The sequence below is a fragment of the Osmerus eperlanus genome, chromosome 2 (genome assembly GCF_963692335.1).
Source record: "Osmerus eperlanus chromosome 2, fOsmEpe2.1, whole genome shotgun sequence".
Lineage (NCBI taxonomy): Eukaryota > Metazoa > Chordata > Actinopteri > Osmeriformes > Osmeridae > Osmerus > Osmerus eperlanus.
In genome coordinates, this window is record NC_085019.1 from 16,722,778 (window position 1) to 16,744,393 (window position 21,616).

General features: G+C 41.0%; 1 protein-coding gene across 3 annotated transcripts in view; it reads right to left on the bottom strand.

Moving 5' to 3' along the window:
- Positions 1–21,616, bottom strand: part of taok2a (TAO kinase 2a) — a 110,223-nt gene that overhangs the window by 16,366 nt on the left and 72,241 nt on the right. For all 3 annotated transcript variants that reach the window (XM_062453407.1, XM_062453399.1, XM_062453390.1), the window contains 4 exons: positions 16,198–16,434; positions 15,055–15,183; positions 464–667; positions 80–319 (listed from right to left, as the gene is read on the bottom strand). In XM_062453407.1, coding sequence (XP_062309391.1) covers positions 80–319; positions 464–667; positions 15,055–15,183; positions 16,198–16,434 — 810 coding nt within the window. The remainder of the gene's footprint in view (positions 1–79; positions 320–463; positions 668–15,054; positions 15,184–16,197; positions 16,435–21,616) is intronic.

Here is a 21,616-nt window from a genome sequence, read left to right on the forward strand (position 1 = left end):
CCCTCATCCTTATCTAGCCCTCACAATATGCAACCTGACCCTTTTCAGTATCCTTACCTAACCATCACATTATCCTTACCTTGAGACTCTTGGGCTGTTGTCTGACCTCCACTGCATGCTTCTGACGCAACTCCTGCTCCCTGCGCTTGTTGTACTCCATCTGGTTGGTGAGCTCCGTCTGGTGCTGCATGCGGATCAGATCGGCCCTTGTACGCTGCACCGAGCCCAGTTGTCTGAACTCCACCTCCTGGGTGGACTCGTGGTGCCGGAGGAGCATGGCGCATTCCAGATCCTTCTGGGTCTGCTTCTTGTTCAGGTCCTATTAGAAACCGGGAAGAATGCGTATGTGAAATATGTGCAGTGGAAATTGATGTTTAACTAGTGAAGAACCACATCAAAAGCTGAAGGAACATAAAACCCATTACATGTAATACAATTTCAGTGGCATCGAAATTATAGTTACCTCTCTTAGAAGATCCTGCTCCAGGTTGTGTCGAGCCAACAGCATCTTTCTCTTGTACTGGCGACACTGCAGCTCGTAGTATTGTCTTTGCCTCCGCAGTAGCCCCGCCTCCTCCTCCGCCTGAACCTGCTGCAGACATTCCTTCTGACGGACCAGCCACTCCTGCTTCTCCCTTTTAGGGGTGGACTGGTTCTCATTCAGCTCCTAAAAAAAGAGCATGTAAACTGCTTAAGTAGTCTTTTAATACTCCAGTTTTGCGAACATGAGGCCTTCACAAAAACGTGGTACCATAATGTAATTTTTTTTACAGTAAAACAATCACTTACAGTGCCATTAGGAATAAGATTTCAGCATAAAAAAACTGCCTGTCTGTTCATGCAGTTTACAAAAAACCCTGCATGTTATTTTTACAAGCTAGCAAGATTTAAATGTAAATGGTCATAAGCAGGGATGTAGTGGGGGCTAAACACACGTAAACGCCGTTTACGCACCTCCCGAAATTCGTAAATAGCGTTTATCCACCTCTAAATTGCAGAAATTGCGTTTATCCACCTCTAAATAGCATTTATGCGCGTTTACGCACATCTAAGTTCCCTGCGCCTCGTATTCTGCCGTTGGAATAATACGAAATAAATTTGGTGTAATTTTAAACTTGACGACCCTGTAAATAAATAAATTCATAGTTTACCCACTATTTTTTACCACTACACCACTGGTCATAAGTCAATCATTTAGCGCTCTTTTATCCAAAGCAAAGTACAAATAGTGCATATACAAAGTAAAGCAGAAGATCAGGAATCGGAAGTGCCCAATTCCAACAACTTTTGGTGGTCAGAGTCAAGGAACAGTTTGTATTTCCAAGATAGCCAATACTGCTAGATAGCATGGATGACTTAATTTTAAAAAAATGAAAATCTAACATTTTCAAATGTTAAAAAAGGTTATTTGACATGTCAATGCCTTGAAAGTTTGTACTCCGGTACAGTGTGATCAATGACCATGAAAGGATGCTATAATGCATACCCCCAAATTCTCATTTCAAAATTCTATCATTTACACCAAATGACAATGAAACAACAACTGACATCAGAAACTTTATACATATCTAATTTCTCATGAGGAGCTCAAGTCTCAAGAGGCTGTAAAGTTTGCCATGATGTAATTCTGTAAAGTGAAAATATTTACCCATGATTTGATCCCCTGCTGATTTTGTATGTTTTCCCACAGACAAAGAAATGATCAGTCTATAATTGTAATGGTAGGTTTATTTGAACAGTGAGAGACAGAACAACAACAACAAAATCCAGAAAAACGCATGTCAAAATTGTTATAAATTGATTTGAATTTTAATGAGTGAAATAAGTTTTTGACCCACTCTCAATAAGAAAAATGTCTGGCTCCCAGGTGTCTTTTATGCAGGTAACAAACTGATATTAGGAACACTCAGTGTGCTCCTAATCTCAGTTTGTTACCTGTATAAAAGACCTGTCCACAGAAGCAATCAATCAGATTCCTCCACCATGGCCAAGACCAAAGAGCTGTCCAAGGATGTCAGGGACAAAATTGTAGACCTACACAAGGCTGGAATGGGCTACAAGACCATCACCAAGCAGCTTGGTGAGAAGGTGACAACAGTTGGTGCGATTATTCGCAAATGGAAGAAACACTGTCAATCTCCCTCGGTCTGGGGCTCTATGCAAGATCTCACCTCGTTGAGTTGCAATGATCATGAGAACGGTGAGGAGTCAGCCCAGAACTACACAGGAGGATCTTGTCAATGATCTCAAGGCAGCTGGGACCAAGAAAACAATTGGTAACACACTACGCTGTGAAGGACTGAAATCCTGCAGTGCCCGCAAGGTCCCCCTGCTCAAGAAAGCCCAGAGCTAATACCAATTTTCTTAAATGCACTGTGGGATACAGAGCCATGAAGTCATGGAACCTACTACCAACAGAAATTATAAACGTGACACGTAAATGTATGTTCAAAAAGCAAATAATGAAACACTTGGGTACATTTAGTCATTTAGCATTTAGCAGACACTCTTTTCCAGAGCGACTTACAGTAAGTACAGGGACATTCCCCCGAGGCAAGTAGGGTGAAGTGCCTTGCCCAAGGACACAATGTCATTTTGCACAGAGGAGCAAGCATAGTGGCACAGTCTGCTGCCTGCTCTTTTTCTTATATTCAACTAAATTGTCAAACAAATTCCTCTAACTTTCATATAGTTTAACTTACAGAAACAAGTTATACCTTAAAATGTAGGAAAAATTTTCCTCTTTCAGCCGATGTAACTACTAAAGAGCTCACATTTACAGACTTCCAGCTATGAGCCTTGAAGCGAGAGCAGCCTTTCAAATTCTCTCACTAACTTCAATGGAGAGGTGGGTAAAATTTGTCAGAGAAAGCCGAAGGAACAAGATTTTGAAACTGCCGATAGAGTCGTATTTCTGACCACACAGACATAAAGGACATCTCTGGTTTCGGTAGAGTCTTGGGTCTCGGAAAATATCCTTATTTTTTGGATTGGACGTATAGTTTTGCGTCTAGGTTAACTTGTTTGAGGTGTGGATGCTAGGTACATTTCTGTTATTCTCTCTGCCCAGCTAGTTAGCGATCACAGCTGCGCCATCACCGTGGCAACCAAACAGACACGCACCATGAAAGCAGAATTGGGTACACGTTTTTGAAACTGCCGGTAGAGTCGTATTTCTGACCGCACAGACATATAAAGGATATCTCTGGTTTCGGCAGAGTCTTGGGTCTCGGAAAATATCCTTTTTTTTGGATTGGACGTACAGTTTTGCGTCTAAGTTAACTTGTTTGAGGTGTGGATTCTAGCTAAATTTCTGTTATTCTCTCTTATAATCGAGCTAGCGCGATGGCTCTCCATAACTAAAAACGGTTCGACATTTTTTCCACAAATCGACCAAATTGGCCAAACAAGGTATGTACATTGAGCTTAAAGTGTACATAATCTAGCTAGATCGTTTTTATTTTTGCAAGTTTCACAGAAATCTGCAAAAATCAAGGCTCAAGATTGTCATAGCTGACCGTCACGAACAGCCAAACCGGGGTCGCGTAATGTTGTGTTTGCTGCAGCTGGCGTTAATCCTACGAACAAACGCTTCGTAACTGGAAAGTTTTTACTTTTAATTGACGATATTGAACACAGATGTTAAGTAACTTGTCTTTACTCTAAATATCTTCTCCGTTTTCAATTTGAAGCAGTAAATCTAACACAGTAGGAATCCGCTCGCTTCGCTTTGACTAACAAATATGTTTTCTCAGTCCACCATACATTAGACAAGCTAATTTTCAAGCACTTTCAATACAAGATACAGGCCATGTTAGAGTTGATATATATATATATATATATAAAATTGTGCGGGCAATGTAGAACAGCAGACAGATTTGAAATATTATCTTTTGTTTTAAAGTTATGGCTATTCTAGTGACACTACGACTGTCATCATAAATGCCACAGAACGGCGAAACCAGGTCATACTGTACAGTAGCTAGCTACGTTCTTCCTGCAATAACTATCGTTCGTTACCTAAAAACAAATGCTTCGTAACTGAAGAGTATTTACTTTTTATTGGCGATATTGACAACAGAGGTTAAGGAACTCTCAAAAGATCGTCTCCGTTTTCAATTTGAAGCAGTATCTAGCTTACTGTAGGAAATCTCCCATTGCATCCTCTCTCTAGCTTCGCTTCGACTAAAGTCAGATGGACGACGATGACGATGCATGCATTATTCACGCCTACGGTGTTAATACAGTCTGTACAAATACCACTTTGACACACTTGCAATAATTAATCCGCTGGTTAGATGTAGCATGATCTTATTTAATACCCACAATACTGTAGTTCAGCTTTTTTTGCAGCAGCATATCTGAGTTCGAGTAGCGTTTGCAGTTGCACAACAAAGTCACGTAATGTGACGAGATTGAATTTAAAAGTATAACAAACTCACCAGGGAAAACGGCAACATCGGCAACCTTGCACCATGGATTATTATTTTTATGTCTTCTTTAAATTCAGTGTCTGAACAGGACTGGGTGTGCTGTGCAGGCACACATGATTAGTTTCTCCTCCACCTTGAACCTAAAACCTAGATTCTAGGTTAGAAATGTTGCCAATAACCAATGGTTGCTACGTTACAAGAAACAAGGAACCAATCCGATTGGCCAACGCTCTTCACTGTTCTACTGTCCTTCCACAAGTACTTTCCAGCTCTGAAAAGAGTTCCAACAACTACATTTCTGCTAATTTTCCCCTTTTCTCTACTTATTTAGCATCTTTAGGTGACTTCATTTTATAAGGATTGAAAAATAATTCAAAATATGAACAGAATTCATCTCCCATCTCCTTCTTTAAACCTTCAACTGTTTCTGCTAGGCCATTTAATCAATTCTGCCTTTTTTTCCAGCAAGTTCAAGTCATTCCAGTGTTGTCCTTTTACCTTCAAATTCGTTCAACCCAGACTTCAGCAACTGGTTTTCTGGTAAATTTTCACATTGTCCTGCAGCTCATCTTTCTGAATTTTTCCCCTTTTTGTTTAGCATTTTACTTCTCTTTTCTGTACTTTTCTGCCTTCATCTCGCTGCAGGTTCTTTCTAACATACATTTCAGGCCTTTTGAAACCTGAGCAAATGATTTTCTACAAAATTTTCAAATTCTTCTGAATTATTTCTCTTTTTGCATTTTTCTTCTCTTTTCTGTAGTTTTATGCCTTCGTCCAGCTCCACCCCCTTTCAAAAATACCTTTCGGGGGCTTTGAAGATTCAGCTTATAATTTTCTATGCATGGTTTAGGCTCAAGTTAAGTTTTTGTGGCGAAAAGTGAAGCTAACGGTGGCTAATTTGCTAGCCACAGTCACTGACGTTACTAACGTCACTACGTCACTAACGTCATGAAAACACGCGTGACTACCTGTAGCAGAACATTCGTTTCGCATCTGTTAACTTGGGGGATAGCTAGGCTAACTATAGCTTTACTGCAAGGCAGCTGCAGAAACGCCACAAGCAAAGAGGCCAGGGTGACTATTTACTCATTTTACTTTGTGATGTGAAACACAATTGTGAAATGTAATGTACAATATTAGCTGATATTATTAAGGAAGTAGGCCCACATCTACTTTCGGAAACGGTAGTCTACTATTTCACTGAAGCATTAGCATGACATTAGCCTCTGTTGCCCGGGCAACACATACTACAGTGGTCTATGATGCATCTGTTTTCAATCGTTAAAATAAACATTCCTCACAAATACATTTTCGTTGTAGGATTTATTATGACATTACATTACAAGTAAACGTTTTGTTGGTGAAATTATAATTCCCTGTGGTTTCAAACCAGTGTTGCTCACTGCAACGCTGTAGCCTACGCGAGACACACTACAAAAACATCTACACAGCTGTTTAGGAAGTCAAACGGCGACAGAACATGTTCGGCACTCCCCTTACTTAAATCAAGTCTTTCAATAGGTGAAACTATCTGACTACTAACCTGAACTTCATTGCCACAGCCTAAACTTTGTCAATTTGTTCATGAAAATAATTAATTTCAGCCTAAACCGTACAACGGAACGTTAAATCCAATTCAACCAACGCAATCGCTACCAAGACGAACACAGCAGTAGTCTACTGTACTGTACTGTAGTAGTAGAATTTACCGGGGCAGCTTCTCCACACAGGGCTATATCGCATTTTGCGTTGTTACTGACAATGATCGCTACCAGTGAGCTTTTTATGAATGAGTGATTTTCCACTAAATAAATGTCAAGCTTATTTACGTTTTTGGGGGCATATTTTCAGTTAGCAGATGGTACTGTTTGAATCGCGATTCCATCTTCTACTGCCGGTAACGTTGTAGAATAATCTTCAAAGGGGGTTCTTTATTAATGAATGAATGCAATATGAGTAGGCTAAATGCCTGAAAATATCACGAGAAGGGAAAACTTACATGGACGTTTAAGTCATAGATATTAGGTCCTTTTTTACACCGGTCTGCCAAATTTTTTCGTTTTGATTCAGCTATGAGGCTGCCTCTTGCAGGGGAAATGAGAAGACATCATATTTAATTCTACACTTCACTCGTATTTTCAGTTGTAAATGAGCAGCACAAAAGAAATGCTTTTAAATCTATGTCATCTTTATAAATAATAAGTATGCATTTTTATATAAAATATACAGAAATATCAGTTGTAAAAATGTCATTCAAAAACGGACCCCTGTGCAACCGACGCAAGCAAGCACACCCTACAATTTCCCCAGAAATTGTACCCTCTCTAGTTTTTATTTGTTTTTGCCCCCTTAAGCCTGTCAATATTTGGACTACATAGACAACCTCGGTGTCAAAAGTTTAATCTTGTTAGCGATTGAGTTGCTTGTATTTTTATTTACACTCCGTTGCACAGTTTAGGTTACAACGTTTTGGTAGCAAAAAGTGTCTTCTGTCAACGAAGGGTACTCAGTGCTAGCCTACGTCACTACGTCAGCACACGTTAGCAACGACGCATGGATACAACGTGATAGAGACGTTCTAGCACGCAAGTTGGAGCTTGGATTACAGGGCTCTCAAGTGTCACGCATTGAGCGTGACAGTCACTCATTTCGGTCTTTTGTCACGCCCTCCCGCCACACATTGTATTTCTCACGCAGAAAAAAAATATTTGTAATATATTTAATATGCCGCAGCACCCAACCAAAATTCCTCTGGCCGCGCCACTCTCACTATGGAACCGGCAGGAATCAAGCGTCTCTCCTGGAGTTCTTATTCAAGCCTGCCACTTATCAGCCAATCAAAAAAAAGAAAGGGTCTACACAATAGCCAATCGGAAAATAGCACCATTGTATCTGGGTAAGATTTAATGAAACAACCAATGGAAAAAAAGCATATCCTGTAATTTTTCACGTGATTCTGCTACGTCTTCCGAAAGTTTCGTTCACCTACAGAGCAAACCACTGGAGCTCGAGCAGACCAGGCTAAGTCATGATCTCTTGTTTTAATGTTACAAGAAAATTCACAACTTGTTTGACACAAACAATGACAACTTGACGGCTGTTAGAAAATGTTTCCCAGATAATTAGCATCAGTTTTTCATGAGTGTCTGTAACTTAACCAACAGTTTTACAGCCTGTTCACTGACAACACCTGCTCAGAACAAGTAGTTCATAGATGTAGCTGGTGTGTATCGGTGAAACTCACTTCTCAGGTATGTAACAGGCCACCCGCGTCGACGGATTACTAGCTTTTCGTTGGCGTAGTTGGTAGTGGGGGCACTTGGGATGTCAGAGGTGGCAAGTTCGTACCCAGTGCGGGACGAACATAGGTCCGATACCTGTGACGGAGTTTGCAATACCACGTCTGTTACATAAAATTGGCCTAGTCATATTTTTGTTATCACACGATGACTGACATAATGTCACATTATAAACATCTCTTTCCAAATAGGCGTAATCATTTTATTAGCACTAAATACATTTAAGTGCTTTGCATAGTCGATGTTATAGGTCACTTTTAAAATAATGTCATATTTCATAATTATATCCTGGCCATGGATGCATTAATCATTGCTGCCTTTCAAAGATGTCAGGTAAAAAGCAATTAATTAATTCATTTTTAACCCCTCACGGGGGGGGGGGGAGAATATCACTCTTGCCTGTCTTCAAAACTTGAGAGCCCTGGGATTATGAGTGAAAAATGCCAACCCCCAAAATTACCAACCATTGGGCTTTGTTGAGAAAGCAATTTCGAGTGGAACTGCCATCTCGGATTTTTGATTTAGGTCGTGAAAGTCTTTGTAATTTGAGGGAGTGCGGGTCGCCCGTGAGACTGCCTAGGCGGCAGCCATGCAAGTGTCATAGTAGTCTAGTATTTTCGTAATTTTATAGTTCGGTCAATTCTACACCAAAAAACAGAAGGAGGGCGATGTTATGACGATATGACTTGTGAAGACAGTCAGATGGTAAGATTTTAATGTAGGTTGCTGTAAAAACTTTGATTGGTTTGCTACGTGAGAGCCCCATCAGCCTCCGTTGACGATTGCATCAGCTGTTGTCGATCTCTGATGAGTATTTTCTTAATTTCGTACCAGGGTCAAGGAGGGCAGTGTTTTAAAGATATGGCGATTGCGAAGACAACCAGCGGGTCAGCATATTTTTGTGATTTTTGTAAAACTTGGAATTTTAGTGACACTGCGGCTTGTTTTGACGTTAGCCTCAGTCAGACTCGGCTCGCCCACTGGCAGTGTGTAGTACTGTCTTCAATGCCGCAGCTAAACTTTATGTCAAAAGAAACATTCTCATTTCCGGCGCTTTCAAACAATCAGTGAAATGTGGAGCAACAGCAGCTAGCTTGCCTCTAGCAAACTTATTTTGAATTAGCCATTTCCCCCTACATTAAGGTCAAACTTATTTACGTTTTGGGGGGCATATTTTCAGTTAGCAGACGGTACTGTTTGAATCGCGAATCCATCTGAAATATACTGCCAGTGACAACGTTGTTACAGTAGCTTGTTTCAAAGGGGGTTCGCAGCTGTTTCAAAGGGTGTTCTTAATGAAATATGCAAAATGAGTAGGCTAAATGCTTGAAAATATCACTAGAAGGGAAAAACTTACAGGACGGACCCACCTGCAACCGACGCAAGCAAGCACACCCTACAATTTCCCCTGAAATTGTACCCTCTCTAGTTATGTATTTTAACCTTTGATACTTGTAATGTAATGTATGTTTTAAATGTTTGATATCTGTATGTAAGCTTTATATGTGGACCCCACTAAAAGTAGCTCTGTCTTAGGGTAGAGCTAATGGGGATCCTTCTAAATAAACAAACAATAAACAAACATGTACAGGCCCGTCTGAAGTTTGCCATTGAACATCTGAATGATTCAGAGGAGAACTAGGTGAAAGTGTTGTGGTCAAATGAGACCAAAATCGAGCTCTTTGGCATCAACTCAACTCGCCGTGTTTGGAGAAGGAGGAATGCTGCCTATTACCCTAAGAACACCGTTTCGACCGTCAAACACGGTGGAAACATTATACTTTGAGGGTGTTTTTCTGCTAAGGGGACAGGACAACTTCACCGCATCAAAGGGACGATGGACGGGGCCATGTACCGTCAACTATTGGGTGAGAACCTCCTTCCCTCAGCCAGGGCATTGAAAATGGGTCGTGGATGGGTATTCCAGCATGACAATGACTCAAAAAACACGTCCAAGGCAACAAAGGAGTGGCTCAAGAAGAAGCACATTAAGGTCCGGGAGTGGCCTAGCCTATCCCATAGAAAATTTGTGGAGGGAGCTGAAGGCTCGAGTTGCCGTCAGCCTCAAAACCTTAATGACTTGAAGAAGATATGCAAAGAGGAATGGGACAAAATCCCTCATGAGATGTGTGCAAACCTGGTGGCCAACTACAAGAAACGTCTGACCTCTGGGATTGCCAACAAGGGTTGTGCTACCAAGTACTAAGTCATGTTTTGCAGAGGGGTCAAATACTTATTTCACTCATTAAAATGATAATCAATTTATAACAATTTTGACACACTTTTTTTCTGGATTTTGTCTCTAAATAAACCTACCATTACAATTATAGACTGATCATTTCTTTGTCAGTGGGCAAACTTACAAAATCAGCAAGGGGCCAGTTGTTCAAAAAGTTTAATCTGGATCAGAATTATCTGGATTTTGAAATCCCATGTTTTGCTATCCAGGATCAGGTAACTCATTTTGCATTTGTACTGGTTTTTCAAAGCAACATTGGATTGAATCACCCTGAACCAGATACAAACTTTTCAAGATTACCAAATTAGGATTGCCAGTGTTGTAAATGGGACTACGTATAACAATGTAGGCCAATGTAGTAGGCTAGCCAAGTAAAGAACAGGTTCAATAGCCAGCATGGGGTCACTTTTAAATGTTTTGATTTGAAGACACAGAAAAAGTCCAAATAAACAATCCAAACAGTCAGAGCCATCATCTGACCCACAAACAATTGAAAACAAATAAATATACATTCTTTACAAATACAATGTGAATATTTTGAACATGTGTTTCAAAATCAGAAAAAGGCTAAACGTCCAATAGTTAACAAAATTAAAGAACTTTCAAAGTCAGACTTCGGTTGTGGAGAGACCAGCTTTTTGAAACTCTTTTAGAAGGCGGATCTCAAGTCAAGGGGTCAGATGGCTAAGCGGTTAGGGAATCAGGCTATTAATCAGAAGGTTGCCGGTTTGATTCTCGGCCGTGCAAATTACTGTTATTGGGCAAGGCCCTTCACCCTCAGGGCTCAACATTAAACATTTTTGGCACTGGCCCCAACGGGCCAGTGGGTTTGAAACTTACTGGCCCCAAGACAATTTTTACTGGCCCCCCTCCAAAAGTTGTAATTTATCATTGTTACAACAAAACCAAACACTTATAAGTTGTGTTATTCTGTTAACATGTTTAACAATTTATTAAACACATCCTGGATATAAAAAGAAGAAACATGAAATCACATTTCTAGTGATTAAAAATAAAACGGTAATAGTCAGCAAAACAATTGACTTTTAACCTCAAACATGAGGTGCTCTCTTCCCTGCTGACAGCCATCTCTGCACAACTCTGTCTGGCTGAAACTGAAACCTCTGGTCCCTCAATGCTAATATATAAAAGCTTCCATAGCATTTCATCAGTATGATACTAAGTACCCAAGTCGACACCATTCTTCTGCTGCAGTTCAATAGCCCGGGGGAACGAGGTGAACGGCTGGCCCGTCTTAATTACGTGATATGCCGTTGTTATAAGTCATGCAATAACACGATGGGCATTTGCATTTAAATTCCTGACCAGCATGGTCAACGGCCTGGAAGATGGATTGTCAACCATCCGCTTAGCTGTCACGCAAACCAGGGGCTGTCTGTTGCATGGCTGGTCAGGGTTCTGGTTGTTTTCGAAAATTGTCGGTGCCTGTGTAAAAAGATCCACTTTTGTCTGCTTTAGACAGGAACATACGACAGACGACACAGTGCATCTTCGTTCCATTAAAAAAGTTGCTTCCGTTTGAGCTCGTAGCTCTACTTTGCTGCCATCTTCACTTTATTGTCTCGTGCCAGTCATAATTTTTTTTTATCGAGATTAGAGAATTACAATTTGACAACCACTCTTTACTCACTACTCAACTCTTGATTTGCCAACTGTGCGCCCCACAAGCTGCAAAGTTATGTATGCATTTAGCAGATAGCAAAACATATGAAGGATGTTAACTTTTACAATGCACATTTTTTTTCAATCAATAATTTGCAGTGGCCCGATTGGGCCAGTGAGTTGCTAGTTTAACTGTCCCGACGTAACTTTTAACCGGCTCCGGGCCATCGTTATTGTCAAGCCCTGACCCTACTTGACTCGGGGGGAATGTCCCTGTACTTACTGCAAGTCGCTCTGGATAAGAGTGTCTGCTAAATGACAGTAGGGGTGCAACAATTCAACAAGCCCACGACTCGGTTTGGTTTTATGGGTCACGGTTTCGATTCGGTTTGTTTAGCACATTAGGGGGAAGAGAAAAACATTACCATTTCAGTGTTCTCTCTGTGTATTCTCTGTATATCCGGCATAGATGCCCCATCATGTTATATCAGTGGTTGTCAAACTATGGCTTTACCCTTCAAGTGGTACGCGGAGGAATCTCAGAAATATTTAAATACCTTAACCATGATATCATTAAAATGTGATTTTTAAAAGGTTTTGCCTTTCCTATAATATTGTTGTTTCGAAAAAAAAAAAAAATGTTGGCACGAGATACTACCTGACTGTTCCTGGGTAGTGGCGCATGCAAACATCCTGCGTGAACTGTGTGTAGCTCAATAGGGTAGGCTTCTGTATTTTAACGTTGGTCATAATGGTGGTAACTTGGAGTTAAAGATTTTCTAAGGTGGTACGAGGTGTAAAAAGTTTGAGAACCACTGTGTTAGATGTATTACCGTTTGCATAATTTACACGTGCCTAGCTTCGTATGATTTGCCTCTCCAGTGTTGCCAACTCCTCAGTAAGGAAAGTAGCAGTGCTGCGCGAGGCTATAGTGAGACCGACCGCCTGTGAGTGCTATGGGACGGCAGCGTCCGCTGCTCGTTGAGGACAGTACTGCTAAACGATCCGTGCTTTCACGTCAGAGTCTCTAAAACATCAGCAAGTTTCCAACAACACCGGAAAAAGTTGGTAGATTTGTCGGTAGTCACTTTTGACAATAAAAGTCGCCAGGAGGGTTTGGAAAGTCGCCAGATATAGCGAGAACGTTGCTAAGTTAGCAACACAGCTCTAGTTCCTTCCAGCACCTGAATCGTCATTGATATACTGACAGTTCATTGGACAGGTACTCTCCGGGAAAGGTTACGGGAAAGGGGAAGGACAAAGGGTGTTAGGTTGTGTATTCTCGTAGATCTGAAAAAACACGGTTTACATGTAAAAACCGAACTGTGGTTTGAACTTGTGGTGTTGAACAATTCTTTTTTTTTTTGCGGTTCGGTTTTGCACCCCTAAATGTAAATGTAAGTCCGGCTTTGGTTTGCTGAATTTGAGAAAGAGTGATTTGTTCCTCTGCCAGATAAATCGGTGCTTCAGCTCTTACATAATGAATTACATGATATAGTTTTATATGACCAATTTCAAGTTATTACATTTTGTTCCTGGAATCCACCCTTCTGATGGGATCAGAATGATCTTGATTTTTTAGATCAAAGGTATCCCAATCCTACTAAAAAGTTTTAAACAACACATATTGAAGGTTTAATCCAGATCAAAACCAAGACTGGATTATGTGATCTAATCCAAATTCAGAATCCAGTTTATTTATTTATTCTGAACAACCCATTTTCCAGATTTGATCCAATCCAAAAAAAAGCAGAAATCCAATCAGATCACTTCTGAACAACTGGCCCCCGGGGATAACCTTTTTCATTCCCTCACTGTACACTAGTAGAGTTCAGTACAATCATTCATGCCTACTAAAGAATATATTGTGCTTATTAAAGTTATGCATTGTGCTTATTAAAGTTATGAACTTAGAAGTGTGCTCAGGCTTAAACATTGGGTCTCACACTGGGTGTGGGAAGCAGGCTGTTCTTTGTGTCTCTATCTCTTCATTTTCAGAAACAACCTTGAAACCGGGTGGAGACGGCACCCGAGCAGGTGGGACGCGTAGGCAAGAACAACTCCCTGATGCACGAGAGAACAAGCTCAACCCTTTTTTTAATACTTGTGTTTCAATTGCACTCTATAAATATATGCTGGGGAGGGACAGATAGCCAGTTGGACTTCGTGAACCAGCCCAAACTCTGTTGCGGGTAGGGAAACGTAGACAACCCCAGAGCTCTGTACTTGTTGATTTCCAACTGCGGCAATAAAGCTGATATTATGGGACCTCTGCGACTCCAGACCACTCTTTCTAGAACACAGATTTGTGTCATTGAATACTATCATTACATATTGGAATAGACACATAGATATATGAATCCTTCACTACATAGTGTAAAATTACCACATTGTGAGTAGATGGTATACCACTGGTTTATAAAATGACCATGCTGAAACAGTCAATTTGAGAATGATCCTATGCATGGAACACAATGATTGCATGTCAACATGGTGCAGCAGCGACCCTCAGTCTATTATTGCAAAAATCATGTAAATTATTTTGGTCAATATCGAAGTAATGATTATTAGACGTGATTACTCATTAACTTTGTAAACATGCTTTTTTTTCTTCACTAAATACATTTTTAACAGTGGATTTTCTTGAAACTTAAAATTCTAATGAAGTAAAGGGGGTGTAGCGTGCAACATGCCACATTACTCTCAGTCTGGCTGAGAGTAAGTTTGGGCATTTGCATTTAGTCATTTAGCAGATGCTCTTATCCAGAGCGACTTACAGTAAGTACAGGGACATACCCCCCGAGGCAAGTAGGGTGAAGAGCCTTGCCCAAGGACACAACATTTTGCACGGCTGGGAATCGAACCAGCAACCTTCTAATTAATAGCCCGATTCCCTAACCGCTCAGCCACCTGACCCCCCTTTTAGGGAGGGGCGAAAGCATACCACTGTCAAGGAAAGGGGTGTGCTGGATGAATAACACAAGACAAAACAAGAACATTATAGAGAAACGGAATGCGGCATTAGAGTCGCTCGTTTTCATAATTGTTGAAAGCCAAAACTAGTTGGAATAAAATTCAATTAATCGCCCAGTCCTAGTTAGCACGCCTAAAATGTTGCTATGCAATTGCATTTATTCTATTGTACTACTAAATAATGCAAAAGCAATTCTTTCCCAATAATTTGCAACATTATGACCTTTACTATCGACATATAAATGGGGTGCCACAAGTTTGTCAGATGGCATCCTGTACATAAGATTTATTTTTCTCAAATACACCAACGGTTTTAACAATTTTGCTTATACGCCATCAGCTCAACTGGAATTCAGATTAATAAACTATAGCAAAGTTGGAAGCATAGGGTACTTCCTTTACTTTCAATTGTAGTATATTTATTTTGGGGGCTTTTTTTTGCCTGGTAAAAATTTCAACATGAATGGACAACTAGTAAGAATCCTACCTCTTTGAGCTGCTCCTTACGCTGTCGATACTGGCGTTTCTGGGACTCCAACAGGCTGGTGAGCTCTTTCTTCTGCTGACCAAGGATGTGCTGCTGGAATTTCTTCTCCTCTGCTAATGCTGCTTTTGTCTAGACAGATGCAAGAATAAAGACAACTTGTGAAATAATGTAAAAACGTTTTTTTATATAGCATCCTAAATAAATTACCACTAAGAAGAATGTTTACATTTAGTCATTTAGCAGACACTCTTATCCACAGCGACTTACAGTAAGTATAGGGACATTCCCCCCGAAGCAAGTAGGGTGAAGTGCCTTGCCCAAGGACACAATGTCATTTTGGCTCGACCAGGAATCGAACCGGAAACCTTCTGATTCTGATTGCCTGACTCCCTAACCGCTTAGCCACCTGACTCCTGACAATGTTCCTTTTAGAATGAAACTATCCAACCATTTTTACATCTTACCAAAGTCCCCCATGCTACTTTGCCACCCCTATCCGTAGCTCTTTCCCTATTATGGCCTGGTGTTGGAAAAATTGAAGATGTAACACATTTATCCTGTATAAGAATGATTCTATGTTCAGTATTCCTTGGGTGCAAAGAGAGGCCTAAACCCAAATCTGAACTCTGGGTAAACATACAGGGCTGAGGACTTAGAAGAAGGGGGTTGGTGTGGTTGTTTTAAGGAGATACTTTGTGACAAGGACTATAGGTGGAGACGCAAGGTCTGGTGACCATTTGTTGACACCTATGTGAAGGAGTTTACGACCCCAGGACCGGAGATCCTGTTGTTGTGTTTCAATCAGGGTTGATGTCATAAACACGCACACGTGTAAACACGCACGCACACACGCGCGCCACGTCTATGCAAGGGAGCCAATGAAGAAGAGCCATGGGACATTTGCATGCCTTTGTCTTAACCAATGACTGTAAAGAGTGGGGCTGCTTAAACAGGTAGCTAGCGCAACATGCTAGCAGACAAACTTTGTAGCACAATGGCGTGTGATGTTTTTGTCTCCTTGTGGGCCGGCCGCAAGCAATAAAGCTTTCTTAAACTTGTTCACCGACTGACTGTGCAATGCTTGATAGATTAATATTCCTGACACCTGGTGCGGCGTTAGTCAGCTTGTCCCTCCCTCCTCACCTCCTTCTCCAGGATGGCTTGGTGTTTCTTGCCCAGCTTGTCCCCTTCACCAGTGAAGCTGTTCCTCTGGTTCTCTAGCTCCTTGTCCAGTCTCAGCTGATGCTCGTCCATTTCTGCCTTCAGCTTGTTCTCAAGGCCCATCAGCTGCTTCTGGTGTTGCCTCCTCATGCGCTTATAGCCAGACATCTGCTCACGTAGCGCTGACCCCTGCTCATGCTCCTGGATCTGGCGTGTCACCTGAACAGATTATGTATAGTATTTGAACAGACCGTGTAAGAACATGTCAAAGCACTATTACAGTAGTCTTGTTGGTCCTTTAATCAATTAATCAACCATGTAAAAGACACCACTGACTACTTGTTCACTAATCCAAAACAACTGATATACAGTACTGTGCATAAGTCTTGGGCACTGTTACTCCATAAAGCATGGGGATTAACTAAAAGACAATTTTACTAAATATATATACATTTTCAATTTGTTTACATGACGTAGAGACGTAGTAGACGTAGCCTACAGTAGGATAGACGTTGAGTAAACTTTCGCAGTTTGAGCATCGCTTTGCTGATTTCAGGAGAATGGCTGAGAAATTTGCTGTGATGAACCCGAAACATTTTTGTCACCCTGATGCCAGGGTTTTTCCTGGGTCAAAATGGGTCTTCGGTGCTCCAAAAAAAATAAAAAAATGTATATGTATATTCTCGGAACAGGTTAATGTAATAGTCTAATAGCTTATGTAATATTGCACATATTTTCATCCTATTTCCCCTAAAGCAATAAAGTTAGGCTACTTAAAGACACCTTACACTCAAAGTATGGCACAAATGCTGCCAATTAATAATTGACGTAACAACTTACATTTACATTTACTCATTTAGCAGATGCTCTTATCCAGAGCGACTTACAGTAAGTACAGGGACATTCCCCCCGAAGCAAGTAGGGTGAAGTGCCTTGCCCAAGGACACGTCATTTGGCACGGCTGGGAATCGAACTGGCAACCTTAAGATTACTAGCCCGACTCCCTCACCGCTCAGCCATCTGACTCCCTGTACTTATTGTAAATGGTCAGTAGCCTAGCCTATCGATTAAGGTAGGCCACTCTGAAGCATGTACACTGCCTGCTTCATTTGATCTTGATAGGCTAAGCATTCTGTAGAAAATAATAACAATAAACCTTTTTATTCATTAAAAGTACTTCAGCATAATAATGCACCTAAAGTACAAACCTGAGCAAGGGCAGCAATCGCTATCGAATCAACAGAACGAGGGGATCAAAACAGAACGAGGGTTCGGCTGTAGCCTACTTAAAACATACTATTGAGAACATATTCGCTGACATGCATTGCATGCGTTTTTTTTATCGCAGACTTTTTTTTGCCTTTGGCGCTCGGGAAAATGGCTTTGGCGCACGCCAACATTTTCTCTATGCAGGAAAAACCCTGGATGCTGCTCGGAAAGTTAGAGCGCTTGCGGAGTTCTATTCTGAATATCTGTCTAAGGCCGATTATGTGGTTGATGGAAGTTGGAATTTTCAGAGTCGCACATGTGCGACGTTACTCTGTGAGACCCGCATTCGAACGAAAACAGTCACGAACAGCCACTGCTTTTTGGAAGGCCAATAAAGACCGCTTTCCTGCTCTCGCACAAGCAGCACGAGTCTTCCTCTCCGCACCTTGTACAAGTGTAGATAGCGAGCGACTTTTCAGCACAGCAGGACATATTTTAGATGAGAAGAGGAACAGGTTGACCCCTAAAAATGCTGATATGTTTATATTTATCAAGGCAAATCTTCCAGTGATGCTGCTTGATCAGAAGTAAGGTTTGAATACTCTAGTATGCCCCCTCTCCGAGTGAGTGAGTGCGTGCGTGAAATGAGTGAAGTGAGAGAGTGAGACACTATACAGATAGATATACTCTAGCGCCACCAATGGGTCAAAGTTGAAGGTGTGTTTACACACGTTACCTTTGAACCATATGCCGCATTTTCCAAAATGAGGTATCATTGGATTCCCTGGATCAAGACAAGTTCAACGCACTCTATGACGTCATACCCAGTCATATAGATTCTCCGCCATTTTGAATGTTAAGGAGAAAAGTTTTTTTGCTACTCCTCCTACAATTCTTGACGAATCTTCTTCAAAATTGCCACAGATGATCTTCAGACCAAGCCTCACAAAAGTTATCCCCTGGAGCTTTGATTTTCACAACCGTTTGTTAGTTACAGCCAATCAAATTCAGCAACTGATCCAGAAAAAGGGAAATGAGGTCATATCTTAGTGAATCTTTGATGCATTGACTCCAAACTTGGTGTATGGATTTATGACCCTGTTATTAAGAGGTCCGAAAAAGGTAGAGTCATTTGAGGTCTAGGGGGCGCTACAATAGGCAAAACTGTGTTTTGACCAATAACTGTTGATTTGTTTGTCGTATTTAAGTGATTCCTATGTCTCGTGATATCTTAGGAGATCCCGTGTCTGACGCATGTTAACGCATGATACCAGACGAATTGATGAGGCCGCCATTTTGAATGAATTAAACTTTTTTCCCTACTCCTACACAATGTATCCAATATTCACCAGATTTGGCACAGATTATCTTCAGACCACAATCACCTTGACATGTCAAAATAGGACTGAATTACATCTTTTTATACTTGGGTCAAATCTGACAACGCTTCCCACAGGAGAAACTGCTTATATTTTTACCCAGTAACTGAACCGTGATTTGCAGCACTAAGAATCGCTCACTAGGATAAGTTGGTGTCCTGGCAACGGCAACATCAGAGGTTCGAATCCAGCCAAAGCCGACGAGCTTGTCATGTCTCTGATTCTCTGTTTAGCGAGACTGTAAGCCACTGCAAAGGAAGCCAGGTACACCGCAGTCGCTAGTTACCTGTAGTCAAGCTACAAGCTATAGTCAATGCAATCCTCACACAAACTATCAAAATGATTTTAGATTTTCGAAACCGTTTGTCCGGTACAGCCAATCGAAATCGGCAGCAGAGCCGCCAAACAGAAAGTTGTGTCGTATCTCAGCAAATCTTTGATGGATTCACGCCAAACTTGCTGCATATACTTGGAACACTCTTCTGAGGATGTCGAAAGTTTCTTCTGGGTCATCTGACCTGCTTGGCCACCCCATTGCTGCTTGCAGCTTTATTTATTTAAAGATGTATATCTTTATTATTATTTTAATATTTATTATTATTTACACATTTTATAGTAAGCGAGAGAGCTTCTACACTGGAATGTTGCACGTTCCCTGCAATAGAACGGATGGTTGTCAATTCATGATACTCTCTCGTTTCGTAATTTAAATACTTAAAATACAATACCAATGTTGTTAAGAATAATTAATTTCATAAATAATGCTACACAATAAATAGAATGCTTAAATCGACACCGTGATCGGTGATCGGTATTATCGGATCGTCCAATACTGATTTCAGTGATCGTGATCGGCACCAAAAAACCTGATCGGAGCATCTCTAGCATCGACCGCTGACAGCCAATTGCACGAACGAATACCGAGCGAGTTCGTTGTTAAAATGTAATTTATCTACAAGCTAATAAAATTTGTAGTAGACCTACCGTGTGGAACAATGTGTTATTAGTCTAATATGTAGACCTATAATTAAATATAATATAATAAATATAAGTGTTTAAATAGGTCCAGGTGTGCAAATCATGCCATCAAAACTTGATCTGCGTAAGTCCCAAGGGTTCAAAGTATCTAACCATGTAAAGTAATTCGTCCAAATACAATGTTTTACGTTCATGAATAGCCATTATCCTTTGTTTCATTATGCAAGTTAGCCGACTGAAGAAACAACTTGTTCACATAAAATTGTTCTTTTTTCCGGTTAGCAACGGAGTATTTACAATATGAAGGTATCAAAATGTCAGTTGGAGGACTTCCGGCATGACGAGGTGGTGAGCAGACGTGCGAAAGGGGGCTCCGGCTAAACTTTTCATATCATTAACCTGAACGACCTTTAAACTTATTTTCCTCTATCTTTGTTGACCTAAATCTGAACATTTACACATACTTTTTACACGGGAGTGTCAAGAGATAGGCCTAATGAACAAACCGAAACAGCAAGGTACTCGAGCTAACGTTTCTGCTAAGTTAGCTAACATGGCAGCCAGAGATGCTGAATGGGCTAGCAAACATGAAGAAGACAGCCCGGTTACCAAAAGCGACCTCGAAGCTCTACTCAATGATCAACGTGAAAGCTTTAAGACCGATGTGGCAGTTCTGATCCGCGAGTCAACAGAATCCCTCAAATCATCGGTGGATTCTCTGAGACAGCAGGTGTCATCGTTTAATAGCCGTCTCACTATACAGAAGTTTTGGCTGGGGAAAACTTTGGAAAACTCACCGAGATGGAGACCACAGCTAAAACGCTTCAATCCCAATGCGGTAAACTTCTGGATAAAGTCGACGATCTTGAAAATAGATCCAGGCGTTCGAATTTGAGAATAATCAACATACCCGAGGGGAGTGAGAAAGGCCAGGTCCTAACGAAGTTTGTGTCTGACTTGCTGATGACGGTGACCGGCTCCGAGGTCTTCAATAGCCCACCTGAGATAGAGAGCTCATCGCTCCCTCCGCAGACCGGGATACAATAATACAGAGAAGCCTAGAGCCTTTATCGTCAAATTCCTTCGTTTTCAAGAGAAAGAGAAAGTCCTGAGATGGGCCAGGAAACATCAGATGACGTATCGTGATTCTGAACTGAGAGTTTACCCTGATATCAGTGCTGAACTGACCAAACAACGAGCGTCATTTAACCCGATAAAAAACTCCCTGTATCTGAAAGGAATAAAGTTTCGCCTGCTACACCCAGCCCGTCTTCACGTCTCTTTCCAAGATCAAGACTACTACTTTGATTCGCCACAAAAAGCCCAGGACTTTTATGACCAGCACATCAACACCCCTGTCTAGTATGCTGCAAAGGAGAAGAGACCGGCCTCATCCCGAGTTGTCTGTTACAGCCACCAAGCTAACATTTTCTGTTGATTTTGACTGATTAGACACTATTGTAAGTACTCTTTCGAAGATGACTCTCTAAATCTTATTTTGTTATAGGCCTATTTTCTTTTCTTTTCTTACTTCTTTAAAAATACAATAAGCTTTACACAGTAACCGTTAACAATATGAAGGGGTACATTAACCTAGCTTATAGGCCTATATTATACCTCTCACTGATCTTAGTTTCTGAATCACAGGATTCATTGTTTTAAATAGGAGCCCCCTAGCTCATGTACTAGGGATCGTGTTGCATGCCGCCTAGAAGTAACTCGTTTTGTAATATCCTGCTGCTAGTTCTAGTTCTGAAAACATGCTTAGGAACGTTAGATTTTGCATTAGTATTGTATACTCTCCGTTCTGAGAGTTTAATGTGGGTTTTTTTTCT